This window comes from Oryctolagus cuniculus, chromosome 10, assembly GCF_964237555.1.
Source record: "Oryctolagus cuniculus chromosome 10, mOryCun1.1, whole genome shotgun sequence".
Taxonomy (NCBI): Eukaryota; Metazoa; Chordata; class Mammalia; order Lagomorpha; family Leporidae; genus Oryctolagus; species Oryctolagus cuniculus.
Genome location: NC_091441.1, coordinates 51367004 through 51383983, shown reverse-complemented (window position 1 = coordinate 51383983; position 16980 = coordinate 51367004). Strand labels below are relative to the sequence as shown.

The window sequence follows — 16980 nt, the reverse complement described above, 5'->3', positions numbered from 1 at the left end:
GCCATGGCCATTGCAGCCATCTGGGGAGTAAATTAGAGGATAGAAGATGTCTTTCTCTGGGTCTCTCCCTGTTTCTGTAACTCTGCCTTTCAGATAAAATAAATCTTTTTTTAAAATGCTGATTTCTTCTGAAGACACATGTACAGATATACCTAGAACATAATTTTTTTTAAAGATTTATTTTTATCTGAAAGCAGAGTTAGAGATCTTTCAGATCAGCTAAGAGCCAGGAACTTCATCCAGGTTTGTAGCATGGGTACAGGGTCCCAAGTACTTGTGCAATGTTCTGCTTTTCCAGGCACATTAGCAGGGAACTAGATCAAAAGTGGAACAGTGAGACTCAAACTGGCACCCATATGGGATGCTGGCATTGCAGGTGGTGGCTTAACCTGTTAAACCACAATTAAAGAGATGGGGGGGGGGGTGCATTGTGGCGCAGTGGGTTAAAGCCCTGGCCTGAAGTGCCGGCATCCCATATAGGTGCCGGTTCTAGTCCTGGCTGCTCCTCTTCCTATCCAGCTCTGTGCTATGGCCTGGGATAGCAGTAGAAGGTGGCCCAAGTCCTTGGGCCCCTGCACCCACGTGGGAGACCTGGAAGAAGCTTCTGGCTCCTGGCTTTGGATTGGTGCAGCTCCAGCCGTTGTGGCCATCTGGGGAGTGAACCAACAGATGGAGGGCCTCTCCTCTCTCTCTGTAACTCTTTCAAATAAAATAAATATTAAAAAAAAAGAGGTGGGGGAGAGCTAAAAGAAATCATAAACCTGAGGCGATAAAAAATGTGTAATGATGAGAAAACAAAAGTGATCTGGGAAGAGCTGACAATGAGAGACCCATTGGAAATAGTAAGAGAAAGACAGAAATGACTCCAGATACTAAATAGAAGAAGATAGGCAAACTTCATAGCTCCTGGTTAGAACAATAGAACAGAGCAAAGCTCATACGTAGAAAGGGGGTCAAGTCTCCACTGCAGATCAGATAAAGTGGACATGCCTTTAAAATCCAAACATGCTTCTTTTCTCTTAACAACAGGAAGCAGCTTCAGCAAGTTGTCTTTTACCTTAGAAAGCATATCTCAACATACTCCAAGCCACTGAACTTCTAGAAAGTTCACCAAGGCACCTGAAGTTTTGTGGGATTTATTGCTTACCATATGGCATGCATGTACCTTACCAGAATGTCTTGAGGAGTTCCTTCTTGCCTACCAGATCAGTCAACATGGTGTTAATGTAATGGAGTGGCACAACGTATGGAAACAAGAGGCCATCTTGATTCTCGCAGACTGTCTTACAACAGAATGCTTAATACAGCTGGAGGCAGATTATTGAAGGTATACTACTGACCTTGTCAGTTGAAAGCAAAATTATTATGATCTTTTTTTTTTTAAAGATTTATTTTTATTATGTGAAAGACAGTTACAGAGAGAGGGAGAGACAGAGAGAGAGGTCTTCCATCTGCTAATTCACTCCCCAGATGGCCAGAATGGCCAGAGCTGTGCCAATCCAAAGCCAGGAGCTTCTTCTGGGTCTCTCACATGGGTGAAGGGGCCCAAGGGTTTGGGCCATCTTCTACTGCTTTCCCAGGCCATAACAGAGAGCTGGATCAGAATTGGAGCCGCAGGGACACGAACTGGCACCTATATGTGCCACAGTGCCGGCCCCTGATCATTTTTTTTTTTTTTAAGATTTATTTATTTGAAAGGCAGAGTTACAGAGTGTCACAGAGAGAGAGAGAGTCTTCCATCCTCTGGTTCACTCCCCAGATGGCTGGAGCTGCACCAATCCAAAGCCAGGAGCCAGGAGCTTTTCTTGGGTCTCCAACACAGGTTGCAGGGGGCCAAGACTTGGGCCATCTTCCACTATGTTCTCAAGCCATAGCAGAGAGCTGGAGAGGAAGTGGAGCAGCCAGGACTTGAACTGGCACCTATATGGAATGCCAACATTGCAGGCAGCGGCTTTACCGGCTATGCCATAGCACCAACCCCTGTTCTGATCATCTTTACAAATAAATACAGAGAAAAAGAAGCACATACCAGGTTTACCATCTGTATATTAAGCCAGAGCTGATCCTTATTTATCCCAGCAACAAAATCACATATGGAACAACTGCAATTGAAACCACCACCTCATTAAGTTTATTACCATCCATTATCATTCTCAAATATCTACTTGCCACCTTCAAAGCCATATAGATGAACTGAATGATGATGTGGTAGTAGGAATCACCACTGTTGGGTTTTCATATCCTTGATGGCGGCTCTGTAGTATCTCCTGGAAACAGCTTACTACATTAGTAAGTGTACACCATTCTAGTGACTACCACTTGACTTTATTGACTTTCTCTCACTTCCATGGGTCAAGGAACCAGTGTGGGAACCCTTAGTTATTGAGTATGTCCATTGAAATATGCATCCCTGAAATGTGAAAATAACCATTATATGGCTTCAGGGCCCCTTTGTGTGATGAACCTAAGCCAAAATGCCATTGACTGATGGAAAACAGCAGTATTTTGCATCTCCTAGAAATCATGTTGGATTATAGTCAGTTTCCAGCAATCCTTAAAAAGTCTAATTACTTCCCTTACCCAATACAGTCACTCTGACTATATATACATCCTTTGAGTGATGACATAGAAGAAAATACAAATTTATCCAAAGTATATCCAGTTCTTATAAAATTTATGGTTGTAATCATATTTTTGGTTATCTGCTTTTTTAAATATATGTTATCAATGTCAGTGAATGCTGTTCTGTGTATTTCATTGATATAATTCATCTTTCCTTTGAACATATTTTAGTTTTGAACATGAGGGTACTTCAAAAAGTTCTTGGAAAATGTGAGTTTATTTTGTTTCAGAAAGAAATTGAAATCCATGTACAGTTTTTTCATAATACGTTTTGCACATATTATGAAAAAGCTGTTTTTTAAAAAAAGATTTATTTATTTATTTGAAAGGCAGAGTCAGATAGAGAAGTCTCCCATCCACTGGTTCACTCCGCAAATGGCCACAATGGCCAAGGCTGAGCCAGACCAAAGCCAGGAGCCGGGAGCTTCATCCAGGTCTCCCACACAGGTACAGGGGCCTAAGCACTTGGATCATCCTGCACTGTTTTCCTAGGTACATTAGCAGGGAGCTGGATTGGAAATGGAGCAGCCAAGACTCAAACTGGTACCCATATGGGATGCCTGTCTGCAGGCAGTGGCTTAACCTGCTATGTCACAGTACCAGCCCTGAAAAAGCATTTTTTGCACCAAAATAAAAACATACTTTAAATTCCATTTTCCGTGAACTTTTTGAAGTATCCTTGTATAATGTGTAGGCCTATTTGTAATTATGTCTTTGATGCATGTTTCATTTTGATTTTTGCTTTTTAAACATTATTTGAAAGGCAGAATGACAGAGATAGGAAGAGAGAGATCTCCATCACTGGTTCATTCTCCAAATGCCCACAATAGCAATATTTGGCTAGGCTGAATCCAGGAGCCCAGAACTCCATCCTAGTCTCCCACATGAGTGTTAGGGAATCAAATACTGGGGCCATTATCCACTGCCTCCCATGGTGCATGTTAGCAGGAAGCTTGATCAGAAGCTGTGGAGCAGGGACTTGAATCAGTACTTGATATGAGATGCACATGTCTCAAGTGCTCACTTAATCCACTGTGCCACTACAACTGTGCCTGTTGCTTTAAAATTCCAGAAATAGGGTCTGGTATTGTGGTGCAAGAGGTTAAGATGCCACCTGTGATGCCCACTTCTGATCCAGCTTCCTGCTACTGTGTTTGAAAAAGCAGTGGGAGATGGTCTAAATACTTGGGCTCCTGCCAACACCTGTGTGGGAGACCCAGATGGAGTTCCAGGCTCCTGGCTTTGGCCTGGCCCAGCCCTGGTGGTTGAAGTCATTTGGGGAGTGAACAAGCAGATAGATTTTTATTACATTTTCCAAAAAACATGTATTTCCAGTTGCTGTCCCCCAAAATTATACTAGTTTATCTGCCTGCTAGTGCTATATGAATGTTCCTGTTGGTTAGTCTCTAATCAGTATCAGCTATTATTTTTCTAAAAATCCTTGATTTCATTTGTATCTCTATCTTTAATTGTTAGTCTCATTTTCTGTTGCCCATTAGGAGTCTTATGACTCCTAATGTTGATGTTGTATTCATTCGTTCACTTATCCAGTTGTGCTCAATACAGTGGTGAGAATAGAACTAGGTCTCAGCTTGCTTGTAATTTAATAGCCCAAAAAAGTTATAGTTCTCTTTTATCACAGCATTGCTGGATTTATGCTGAACTGTACTTTCCTACCTTATAATTAAGCATGATTAGGGCAGTACTTGGAACCTGTACTACAGGGAAAAGGTAAAGTACCTTGTTAGCCTGGTGGTTCTTTATATATATATATAATCTTTTTATATATATATATATATATATAATTTTTTTAAAGATTTATTTTATTTATTTGAAAGGCAGTGATAGAGTGGGAGACACAGAAATCTTCCATCTGATGGTTCATTCCCCACATGGCCTCAATGGCCAGAGCTGGCCCATGCTGAAGACAGGAGCCTGAAACTCCAGGTCTCCTGCGTGGGTGACAGTAGTCTAAGCACTAGAGCTATCTTCTATTGCTTTCCCAGGCCTATTAGCAAGGAGCTGGATCAGAAGCAGAGCAACTAGGACTTGAACCTATGCTATGATACAAGATGCCAGCATCACAGTTGGCAGCTTAAGCTGCTGCACCACAAACTGGCCCAGAAGTCCTGGTTCTTTTAGCAATTGCCAGTGGATACTTGGAAATTAGCTTTATATATTTATGTATATATATGTACATATATGCACGTGTATATATATATATACACACACATACACATATATATAATATATTGAGTTATCTATTCAGAGCTCTCTGGGAACCTTTAAGATTACTGTCTTTTCCTCAAATATATTTTTTAAAGATTTTATTTACTTATTTGAGGGGTATAGACAGAGGGAGAGACAGAAAGAAAGGTCTTCTGTCTGCTGGTTCACTCCCCAGTTGGCCACAACAGCCGGAGCCGAACCAATCTGAAACCAGGATCCAGGATCTTCTTCTGGGTCTCCCATGTGAGTACAGGGGCCCGAGGACTTGGCTATATTTTACTGCTTTCCCAGGCCATAGCAGAGAGCTGGATAGGAAGTGGAGCAGCTGGGACTAGAACCAGTACCCATATGGGATGCCGATGCTGCAGGTGGTGGCTTTACCCACTACACCACGGCACCAGCCTCTCCAGTATTTTTTATTACTACCTTTCACTGCTTCATTTAAGCGTTTTGGTCGGTTATGTCTTACTTGTATTTTATATATAATATTTGAGACTTTGTTTGGTATTTTTTTTTTTCAAAGCACTTTTAAGTATAGTTAGCCTATTGATGAGCTTTTGCTGAAAAGATTTTTATTTTTTAAGTTTTCCGGTTTTACTATGATTCCTACAAGGTTTTTAGGATTCCTGGAAGCCATTTTTTGACATACTGTGTCTCTTTGAGTGATGTTTCTATAATTTAGACTAGTATTACTCTTTTTAAGTTGTAGTAGTCTCATATAACCAGTTATATTATTCCCTAATGTTGTACCAGTCCTTTCAGTCTTGCATGCATTTATTTGGTTCATACTTTAGAGATGCTGAAGAGCACAACTTTCCTAGTATATAAAGATTACCAGCAAGCAGAAGGGAGCTGGGTCGATCTGAAGCCAGGAGCCGGGAGCTTCTTCCGGGTCTCTCACGTGAGTACAGGAGCCAAGGACTTGGGCCATCTTCTATTGCTTTCCCAGGACAAATCAGAGACCTGGATCGGAAGTTGAGCGGCCAGGATTTGAACCAGTGCACATACGGGATGCCAGCACTGCAGGCAGTGGCTTCACCCGCTACACCACAGTGCCCTCCCCTATATAATAATCTCTGTTAAATTTGCTGAAGTTGAATGTTCAGATTTTTCAACTGTGTTGCTAGTAAAAACCCAGGTTTACATGAAAACAATCAATCTGCCTTAGGTGTACTTGCAATGGTACTTTTTGTGGCATTAGAAATCTTACTTAACCATTTTCCCCAAGAAAAATGCAGTACATTATTGAATTCCTACTGAAAATGCATTTCCCCCAAGAATTTCATAAAGTATTGAATGGAAGAGTAAAAAGGTTTATGTTAGAAGTGTTCATTAGGACTTTTGACTTACTATTGTGTGCCAATTCACATACAATAAATTTACTATTTTAAAATGTTCAATTCAGTAGTTTTTAGTATAGTCACAGGACTGTGCAATCATCACTACCGTCTAATCCCAGGACATTTCATTACCTCACAAAGCAGTATTCATATTTCTTTAGCCCTTAGTTATCACTCCGCTCATTAGCTATCACTCCTCTCAGCCCCTGGCAAGCACTAATACACTTTTTTCTTTTAAGATTTTATTTAATTATTTGAAAGGCAGAGTTAGAGGGGTCGGCGCTGTGGTGCAGTAGGTTAATCCTCTGCCTGTGGCACTGGCATCCCATAGACACTGGTTCTAGTCCCGGCTGCTCCTCTTCCACTCCAGCTCTCTGCTAAGGCTTGGGAAAGCAGCAGAACATGGCCCAAATCCACGGGCCCCTGCACCCTTGTAGGAGACCCAGAAGAAGCTCCTGGCTCCTGACTTCAGATCAGCTCAGCTCCAGCTGTTGTGACCAACTGGGTAGTGAATCAGCAGGTGGAAGACCTTTCTCTCTGTCTCTCCCTCTCACTGTCTGTAACTACCTCTCAAATAAATAAAATCTTAAAAAAAAAAAAAAAAAAGGCAAAGTTGGAAAGAGAGAGTGTGTGTGTGAGTGAGTGAGTTTGGGAAAATGCTTCATCCACTGGTAATACAAGTGTGAGACAGAAAAAGAAATGAGAGATGAGACTAGGGAGATAAGCTTTGATGGGGTCGTGCTTGACCATATGTGTTGTGCTTAGATATTTGACTTGGTTCTCTAGGAGATTTTTTAGCCATTAAGCACTGTAAGCAGGAAAACACTATTGTTAGATTATTTCTTATTTTAGAAATATATTTCTCTGGCCGGCGCCGCGGCTCAATAGGCTAATCCTCCGCCTGTGGCACCAGCACACTGGGTTCTAGTCCCGGTCGGGGCGCCGGATTCTGTCCCGGTTGCCCCTCTTCCAGGCCAGCTCTCTGCTGTGGCCTGGGAGTGCATTGGAGGATGGCCCAAGTGCCTGGGCCCTGCACCCCATGGGAGACCAGGAGAAGTACCTGGCTCCTGTCTTTGGATAGGCATGGTGCGCCGGCCGCAGCACGCTGGCCATGGCAGCCATTGGAGGGTGAACCAACAGCAAAGGAAGACCTTTCTCTCTGTCTCTCTCTCTCACTGTCCACTCTGCCTGTCAAAAAAAAAAAAAAAGAAAAATTATTTCTCATTGAAGTATAAGCAGTATTAACACTAGATGTCTTGAGACTACTTAGAATTTTGCTGAAGTAATCTAGCAGAAGTGAAAAATGTGAAAGTAGTAGCTGGTTTGGGAGCTGTTATGGAGATAGAATTGCTATTAAGTGGTGGGTGGACTATAAAGAAAGGAAAAGGGAATTGAAGGTGTCGTCTAGTTCTCTGGCCTGGTCTTTGGAGGTGGTTGATATTACCATTCTTTGAAATGTGAAAGAGAAGAGGAAAAAAGGAAGAAATAGTGGTTTGAATTGAATTTGAAATACCTAGAGTACATTCAGTTGGACACCTCATTAGGAAATTGAAGACTGGGGTCTGGAATTTAAGAGTGTTCTTGTTGGAGATAAAGATGGAGGGTGGTCAATAACATATGCCAGTTAGTACATTATCTTTATGCTCCCATAATTACAGAACTAAAATTAGAATTCAAAGCTCATGATTCCATGTCCCCTAAGTCTGTTTGCTCCTGTGAAAGACTGTTGAAACACATATAGTTAGGCATGACAACATTCTAGGGCAGAAGTTAAATGTGCAGAGTTTTCTGCATTCTGAAATAATTCAAAAGGGATTGTAAAATGAAGGTGATAAAGGAAGAGTTCTGTAGCTTCACAAGTCTGCGTGTTGACCAGCAGAGGGCAGTCAGTCTCAAAGCTCAGACTTTTCTGCTCTGTGGTTCTCTTAAGTGCAGGTGTTTAGAATACAGATTTTTCAGTGTTCCTGTTCCACTGGTCAGGCATCCATGGCACTTTTATTTATCCTTGCTTCTAAAACTTAGATGTTCAAGTTTTGTTCTGGAGCCAGGTCTTCATTCTCTCTAATTCCCATGTCTAGTCCTTGGTTTTTCCTCAAAGTTTAAAAGAGTCAAGTCATCATTTAAGAGGTACCATGGTATCATTTGGTTGAGACTTAAGCAGACTATAAATTAGGAAGAGAGTCTGAGAAATGTAGTGAATCTTTGCTTCTCCATTCTTCTTTGTTAAAAAGTTCTACTAAAATTCAGAAATTTCACTGGAAGGGACAATTTAAATGTGACAACATGAACTTTTTTCTCGTTTGCTAGCCAGTGAGTTAGCAAGGACATGAGAGGATAAAGAGGACATGGGGAAAAAAGTTGGTGGGAGAAAAGGTCTGGAGCTAGAGCTACATTACTTCTATATATAAACCTTCAGAGCCTCTCCAGCTGACTAATAAATTAGTTGGGATAAAAAGGGCCAGCATTTATAGAGTTTACACTGTGTGCCAGGTACTGCTCTCATTTAGTCTTCAGACCAACCTAAGAGATAATTGCTGTCACTATCTCTAGTTTGCAGACAGAGAAACTATGGCATAGAGAGGTAGTTTGGGGTTTCTTAAGTAGGAGATAGCTAGTATTTACCACTGTGGTATGTAGCATGGTTCTTCACTCTTAGCAAGTGCTCAGAAAATTTTGAATTGGATCAATACTGTCCAGCAGGAAGCTGAGTTACTTGGGATAGTGGTTCTTGAAATTCCAGACCCCTATGAAGTAAGTCAGAATGTTCATAGATCCGTGAAATCCTTGGGCTCATAATGATGTTGTTCCCGCTTCCAACAATGTAGAAGTGATCTAATTTAAAGAAATGGGAGAAAAGAAGTAGAAAAGCTTTTCTTTCACACCACTATTAAGATGAAGGGATGAAAATTGGATGCCTAGTATTTTGGCTTACTTTATGTCATTCATAAAATGGTGTTATTTCGTTGAAGTTGGTAGCTAGTGATATTCAGTTTTTTTCCTTGAAAAGTTTCATTAGGACTGGTGTTGTAGCACAGCAGATTAACCCGCTGCCTGTGATGCCAGCATCCCATTTGAGTAGTTTGATTCCTAGCTGCTTGCTGCTCTTCTAGTCCAGCTCCCTGTTAATGCAGAATATGCCCAAGTACTTGGGCCCCTTCAGCCCATGTGGGAGACTCAGATGTAATTCTAGGCTCCTGGCTTTGGCCTGGCCCAGCAAGGCTATTTAAGGCCATTTGGAGAGTGAACCAGTGGATGGAAGATCTCTCTCTCTCCCACCTTCTCTCCCTGCCCCCCACCCCACCCCATGTCACTCTGCCTTTCAAATCAATCAATCAATCATTTTTTAAAGAAGCTTCATTGTAAAACTAAGGGGTTTTTTTTAAGATTATTTATTTTATTTATTTGAAACGCATAGTTACAGAACGGCAGAGAGAGAGGGAGGACTTCCATCTGCTGGTTCACTCCCCAAAATGGCTGCAAAGGCTGGAGTTGGACTGATCAGGAACCAGGTGCTTCTTCCAGATCTCCCAAGCAGGTGCAGAGGCCCAAAGACTTGAGACATGTTCTGCTGCTTTCCCAGGCCATAACAGAGAGCTAGATCAGAAGTGGAACAGCTGGGACTTGAAACGGCGCCAATATGGGATGCTGGCACTGCAGGCTTCACCCACTATGCCACGATACCAGCCCCTAAAACTAAGCTTTATTTAGTGATATAGTTTAATGAATTAATGAAAGCTGAGTTGATTAGTCAGTGTTAGAGCAGGTTAACATTTAGGTTTGACTAGGTTCCCTGGGACATCTGTTGTGAATTGGGAAGTAAATTATTTCTTTCACCTTCCATTTTATCCTCTTTTACCCTGGTACAGAATCTAGACTAAGGAATATCCTCATGTAGAAAGGTGAGTGGAAAAACTATTTCAAAAGTACACAGTACATTGTGAAGAGAGCCTGTTTGTCATTCCTACAAACTGCAGGCCCTTAGTTGTATTAATGTGCTTGGCATTAATAGTATAGTGTGACCCCAAATTAGTGCTAGTCAGCTTTGGGGAAAGGACTCAGTGGGACAACAGATAGCTAAAACCGATGGTGAAAAAACCCATTTGTTGCCTGCATTCCCCATCCTGCTTCACAATGCATAATTGAGAGGGAGCTAAGTATTCTGGCCAGGGCATTGTGAAGCCTCCCTGAACCATAAGCATAGGAATAAAAATACTGTACATATATTTTGTGTTGAGGTTCAAGAAAGGTAGACTTTCTAAGTCAGTCAGTCTTTGGGGGAAGAGATGTTGTCACCTTCATAAACTTGTGAAATATGAAAGACGTTTCTGTTGGGTTACTAGATATCCCTTGGGGTTTGTTTCATTTATAATGTTGCCTCCGGCCTCGGCTGCGTCCTGTTGGAATGGCCTCCTTTTCACCCCGTCCTGGCAGCTGTAATGCAGCTCTTTTCCCTGGATCCTTCAGGCTCCTCACATGACGAGCATGAACTGTGACCCCTTTGTTCCTTACTCAGATGACAGTCTCTTTAATTTTTTTCTGTTTAACAATTTTGCCTTGTTTTCTTTCCTTTTTCTCCTTTTGCTCCCTTCCAATTTCCTATCAAGACAAGATTTGTTGTTGTTAGTTATTTAATTTTTTATTGAGGAATAACATTGATGCACAAAGTACATGAATTGTAATAAGTTCACTGACTTCACAGCAGGGGTACTGCTGTGGAGACATAGGCAAATCAGGGTGGGAAAATCATCAGAACTCCAAAGAGCCTTGGTTCCCCTCCTAATCACTTCTCATTGGCCCATAGGAGACTCACTGTTGTTTTTTGGTTTTGTCTGTTTTGGAAGTTGATAGAAATGTGTATTCCTTTGTGTCTGAGCCATTTCAAAGATTTATTTATTTATTTTGAAAGTCAGTTAATAGGGAGGGAGGAGGGAAAAGAGGGAGGGGGGAGAGAGAGAGAGAATATCTTCCATCCACTGGTTCCCCAAATGGCCGCAATGGCCAGCACCTGGGCCAGGCCAAAGCCAAGAGCAAGGAGCTTCATCTGGGTCTCCCACATGGGTGGCAGGGTCTTAAACACTTGGACCAAGGCCATTAGCAGGGATCTGGATCGGAAGTGGAGCAGCTGGGACTCAAACTGGTGCCCAGAAGAGATGCCAGTGTTGCAGGCAGTGGTTTTACCTGCTATAGCCAGAATGCTAACCTCTGCAATTTACTGTTAAGGGCATTGAATTTAGGGCTATTGTGAATAAAATGCTGAACATTCTTCTACATGTCTTTTGATGAACATGTGACAGATTTCTGGGCATTTACATTGAAGTAGAATTGTCAAAACATAGTATCCAGCCAGCCACTTAATTAAAAAATTCATATAAAATCCTGAACTAATGATGTTAGGCACACTCTTGACGGGAAACATTTGCAGATGTATACAGATTCAGCTTTAGCATAATATGTCTATTTTATAGCTAAAGAAAATGTTTCATTGAATATACTGTAGTTTTAAACAAATAACTTAAAAAAACTAAAAAAAAATAAAATAAAAAAAAAAATAAACAAATAACTCTTATAGACACAAAATTGCCACTCATGGCCAATGGCGCATATTACCATATTATTAACTTTATTCCCAATGTGTATTTTTTATTCCATTTCTTAAAGCTGAATTAGTGGGCCCATTCTAAGCAATTCTTTTTAAAATATTGTGATGGTAATAATTTACAGTAGCTAAGGTGACATCTGAGTTACATCATCTCAGAGTGGTGATGCTGCAAAGAAGAGTGACAGGCTAGGGCTTAGCTGCTGTGTTCAGCAGAAAGAAGGTACAGAGGCTGACACCTATATTTATGCGAGTTGAATTCATTACCAAGAATTGTGTAGAAGGGATAAGAGACTGGCTGTACCCCAGGATAAGCAGCCAAGAGCAATCTGTCTTTCCTTCTTGTAGAATGTGGACTTTCCAAAATTTGCTACATGATTACTTGTGTACAAATAGCCTCATGAGTGTAGAGATATGATTATGAGGGCCAGTGCTGTGGCATAGTAGGTTAAGCCTCTGCCTGCAGCACCAGCATTGCATATGAGGTGCCAGTTTATGTCCTGGCTTTTCCTCTTCTGGTCCATCTCTCTGCTAATGGCCTGGGAGAGCAGTGGAGGCTAGTCCAAGTGCTTGGGCTCCTGCACCAACATGGGAGACTCTGAGGAGCTTCCTGGATCCTGGCTTTGGATTGGCCCAGCTCTGGCTATTGTGGCCATTTAGGGAGTAGACCAGCAGATGGCAAACCTCTGTCTCTCCCTTTCTCTGTCTGTGGCTCTGTCTCTCAAATTAATTAATTAATTAATTAAAAAAGAAATATTGTGATAGCATATACTTCCAGAACTGGATAGTATTCTTTAAAGAAATTTTGTTTGATCATCAGATAAAGTACTTCCCACATCATGCTGTGAGCATGCTTGGAATTAAGTTGACTGTTTTTTCCCCATTGCATTTAAAAGGCAGAGAGAGAGAGAGAGATCTTCTAATCTTTGGGTTCACTCCCCAAATGCCTGCTATAATCAGGACTGGGGCAGGCCAAAGCCAGGAAGCCCAGAAGTCCATCTTGGTTTCTCACATGGATGGCAGTGACCCAAGCACCTGAGTCATTATCTGCTGCTTCCAAGGGTGTGCATTAGCAGGAAGCAAACTTGCCAGTACTTGAACCAGGCCACTCCAATATGGGATATGGGTATCTCAAGCAGCAACTTAACCGCTGGGCCAACCACCTGCCCCAAATTGACTGTTTTTGACCCAGTTGTTTTGGAGAACTTAAAGGATTTCCCTCTGCTTCATTAAAGCAAGCAGCCCAAAATGTGGAAGGAGTAATTAAAATTTGCAGAACTAGAAGATTTTCTTCCTGTGTAGGTAAATGTCATTTATTATGTCTTTTGGATGGATAAAGGGAAGTTGCTACCCTATTGAGATGGCTTTTGAAACTATAGTAAAATCAAAGTAAGAATATAGGGTTTCATTTTTACAAAATTATCCTTTGGGAATTCTGTGTTTTACACTTCTAATTTCATTTTTAAAATAACAGGTGTAGACATACTGATGTTTTTAAAACTGTCTTTATATGGGAGTCTTGGGTTTCATTCATTTTTTTAATGACATTTAAAATTCACACTGGTTTTGTTTTAAACAGAATTCAGAAAATACTATTGATAATCTATGTTGTTCTGTTTACGTTGCTAAGCTTTAGAGGGGTCATAAACAATAGCCACTGTTCTCAGAAAACCTTTGATCTGGTAGCTGTGTGTTGATGGAAGCATATGAAAATTACTGTCCTACAGGGTGAGGTGATTGCCTCAGAAAGAATTCCTTAGTAGGTGGGAGGCAGGTAGGCAAATCTGAAATGCATCTTAACACCTGAGAGTAGACTGGCCTACATGGCCCCTTTGCTCGACTCTGCCTATTGGCAGAGGAACTCTGTAGCTGGAATTAAGTTGCTTTATAAAGGAACAATGGGAACTAAGCAGAGAAACCAGGGTATTGAGTTGGTACCTAATACGGTAGATTGTATAGCATAGTGATTAAGAATGCTCACTTTAGATCAAATTAGAGAAATCAAGTAGCAGTTTAACAACCTTTAATGTGACTTTGAACAGATTGCTAAACCTATCTAGATTCCATTTTCTTATTTGGTAAAAGAGGACAGCACTCACATAATTTGCTATCACATTGTATGATAGAAAAATAATGTGTGAAAAGTGCTTAACATGGTTCTCAGCATTTAATAATTGCTCAAGTGGACACTCTGACAATTGAAGATTTTGGAATCATGTGGTAGCATCTGAATAATGCAAGATTTCTGTTTTTATTGATAAACAAAAGACTGCACACCTTTAAAATGTACAATTTGTTATATTTTCATGAATACATATACCTCTGGGAAATGATCACCATAATCAAAATGACAAACATATCCATCACTTTGAAAAATTTTGTGTGATACCTTTAAAGAGGAAAGTCTGGCCTCCAACATACAGGAAAGAATGGAGCAAAGTGGAATGTGGAAGTGGAGAAATCAATTCAGAGGCTCTTGTCAGCAACCAAGTAACAGACTTAAGAATTAAACAAGCTGTAGTAGCCATTTGAGACAGAGGGTGGAGTTGAGTCTTCATCATCATAAGATCTAAGTACCTGACCCAGTGACCAGAGGTAGGCTCTTCTTACATGCTAGCATTGACAGGCTGTCCATTTATGAAAGATTGCTTATTTTAAATTGCTTCTCTTTCTCTCACTTTCTCCCCTTGCCTCGTTTAGGGCTTAAAAGACAACCTTCTTGCTTCTGGGACATCCAGCCTGACAGCCACCAAACAGTTGCTTCGTCCGAGAATCACAAGAATCTGCCTCAGGGACTTGATATTTTGTATGGAACAGGAAAGGGAGATGAAGTATTCCCGAGCTCTATACCTGGCCCTTCTGAAGTGACCACTCCACTCTCCATCCAGATCTTTGCTGTTTACTGCCAAAGAAGATGTAACGAGCATTGTTGCATTATCCTGAAATTCTCATTTCTGAAAAATAATCACCAATATGGAAGACCATTGTTTACAATTATAGGCTCTTATTAAGTCTTACTTATACATCCCATGTGGTTCTTACAGACTAGAACTTAGCTTTCTTTTCTGAAAATCAGCTGTGAAACAGAGGTTACACAGAAGTAGGTATCTGTCTACCTATGTGTTTAATTACAGTAAGCTAAGGCCCTGTTTGTTACTACCTGCTTCATTTGTCAAACTGTAATAAATAAGATGTCTTTCTGTAATATATCATTACTTACCAAGAAAAATGTATCTAATCTTATACTGAGCCTATCCCAAAGTGTTAGGTTTTCCGGGTTGGAGTCAGAAGTTGCTTAGGTAACTAGGACAGTCACCTGCTGTAGTTGAAAGTGACACCAGAGAGTAGAGCCCGTGGTGACTTTGGTTGGCTAAGTCCCAGTGTTGTCAAAATGAGACAAATGGGAGTAGTTTGTGCTGGTGATTGCTAATTCTCTGGTTCATCTCACCATGTGCTGCTCCTCATACCAAGTGAGGGGACATCCTTGTCAGGGAAACCTTAAAATTGAAGCTGTTGATATACCTCATTGAAATATAGAAAACATGGAAAGTATTGGAAGGAATGATGGGGCACTGAGTTCAAACCGGTGAGGGGAAAATGAAAATGGAGTCATAAAACAGGAAGCTTGCCGCATATGCCTAAGGGGGCAGGGGTGGAACTGGAACTCCAAAACAGCTATTCCATTTTGTTGTTGTTGTTTTTGGAAGAAAAACATCGCAGCCCAACCAAAAAAGGAAAATGTGGATGCAAACTATAGAATTTCAAAAAGAAGTAGGCATTTTTTGTTTTGTATTTTTTAAATCCCATGCAGGATGGTTTTCTATGGTTTTGTTCTTTTGGAAAATCTTTTAGTTACCCTAAATTTTAAACATCTTAGTGCATTTAAAAGAAATCCTAATTAATGACTTAATTTTAAATGATATGACTGCATTTTGGATTCTGTTCTTAAAAGGTACTGTACAACATCTCACTGCTGGGGAATGTTCACTGTAAATGAGAGGAACATATCATACATCTGAGGAAGATGTGCAAAGCAAACCCTCTTTTCTTTCCTTGTTTTTCTTTTTTCAGTTCCACCTATGCAGAATGTAACTGGTAAAAAATAATAGCTGTAGTTAGAATCACATACAGAAAGAAAGATTAAGTCCTCCGAGCAGGGTTAAAAAAATGGGAAATGCTGTGCTTCTTAGGAAAAGAATTCAGGGGAGAAAACACCTCAAGTATGTTACTTTTCATCCTGTTCTTCCAGTCAGGTTTGTTATGGCTGTATTCTACACCATAGTAAGTTTTAAATTGGCCACATTTGTTGTTTCAGCAAGTTATGTAAAATGCTATAAATTATGTATATGTTAAAAGAATACTTTAAGAAGAGATCTATACTTATGTTGTTTTGTATATTTAAATTTAAATGCTTCGCTTTATTTTTTGTAAAGTACAGCATACTCTCATATTTGTGCATAATCTTATTGATCAGATGTTTAAAATTATTTCAAATACTTCATTAAAATAATTATTTTATTATAAGAATAACTGCCCAATTACTGCCTTTGAAAACTGTGTCATTAAGTAGTCTCTCAAGTGCTTGAATGTGCTGGACACTGACTCTTTCTTTGCTTCAGTTGTTGTTTTCTGTGGGGTGTGAGTACTTGCTCTGTCCCTTTGTTTGAAACAGTAAATTCCCATGCTATTTGACTCATGAAGAAAGCTAAGCATATTCACGACAAAAATCTTTTCTTGGCCTATCAAGATTTGCTTACTAACATTCTTTTTCAAAATGTATTTTTTTAAGATTTATTTATTTATTTGAAAGAGTTGCAGAGAGAGAGAGAAGAGACAGGGGCAGAGAGGATCTTTTGTCCACTGGTTACTTCCCAGGTGGCCTCAATGGCCTGGCCTAGCCAGGCTGCAGCCAGGAGCTTCATCTCAGTCCCCCACATGGGTGACAGGGGACCAAACATTTGTGCCATTTTCCACTGCTTTCCCAGGCATGTTAGCAGAGAGCTGAATTGGAAGTGGGGGCAGCTGGTTCATGACCTGGCACCCATGTGGAATGCTGGCATCGCAGGCTACAGCCTAACCTAACCCTCTATGCCATAACACCAGCCCCCTCAAAATGAATTTTTTTATTTTTTAAAATTTTTTAATTTTGATTTATTTATTTTTTTAATTTTATTTGACAGGCAGAGTGGACAG

At 40.6% G+C, this 16980-nt stretch overlaps 1 protein-coding gene across 2 annotated transcripts in view; it reads left to right on the top strand.

Annotated features, from left to right (window-relative positions):
* TAF4B (TATA-box binding protein associated factor 4b) overlaps nucleotides 1-16325 on the top strand; it is a 135810-nt gene extending 119485 nt beyond the window's left edge. For both annotated transcript variants that reach the window (XM_008261165.4, XM_002713611.5), the window contains one exon: nucleotides 14488-16325. In XM_008261165.4, coding sequence (XP_008259387.1) covers nucleotides 14488-14655 — 168 coding nt within the window. In that variant the 3' untranslated portion in view covers nucleotides 14656-16325. The remainder of the gene's footprint in view (nucleotides 1-14487) is intronic.
* The last annotated feature ends 655 nt before the right edge of the window (nucleotides 16326-16980 follow it).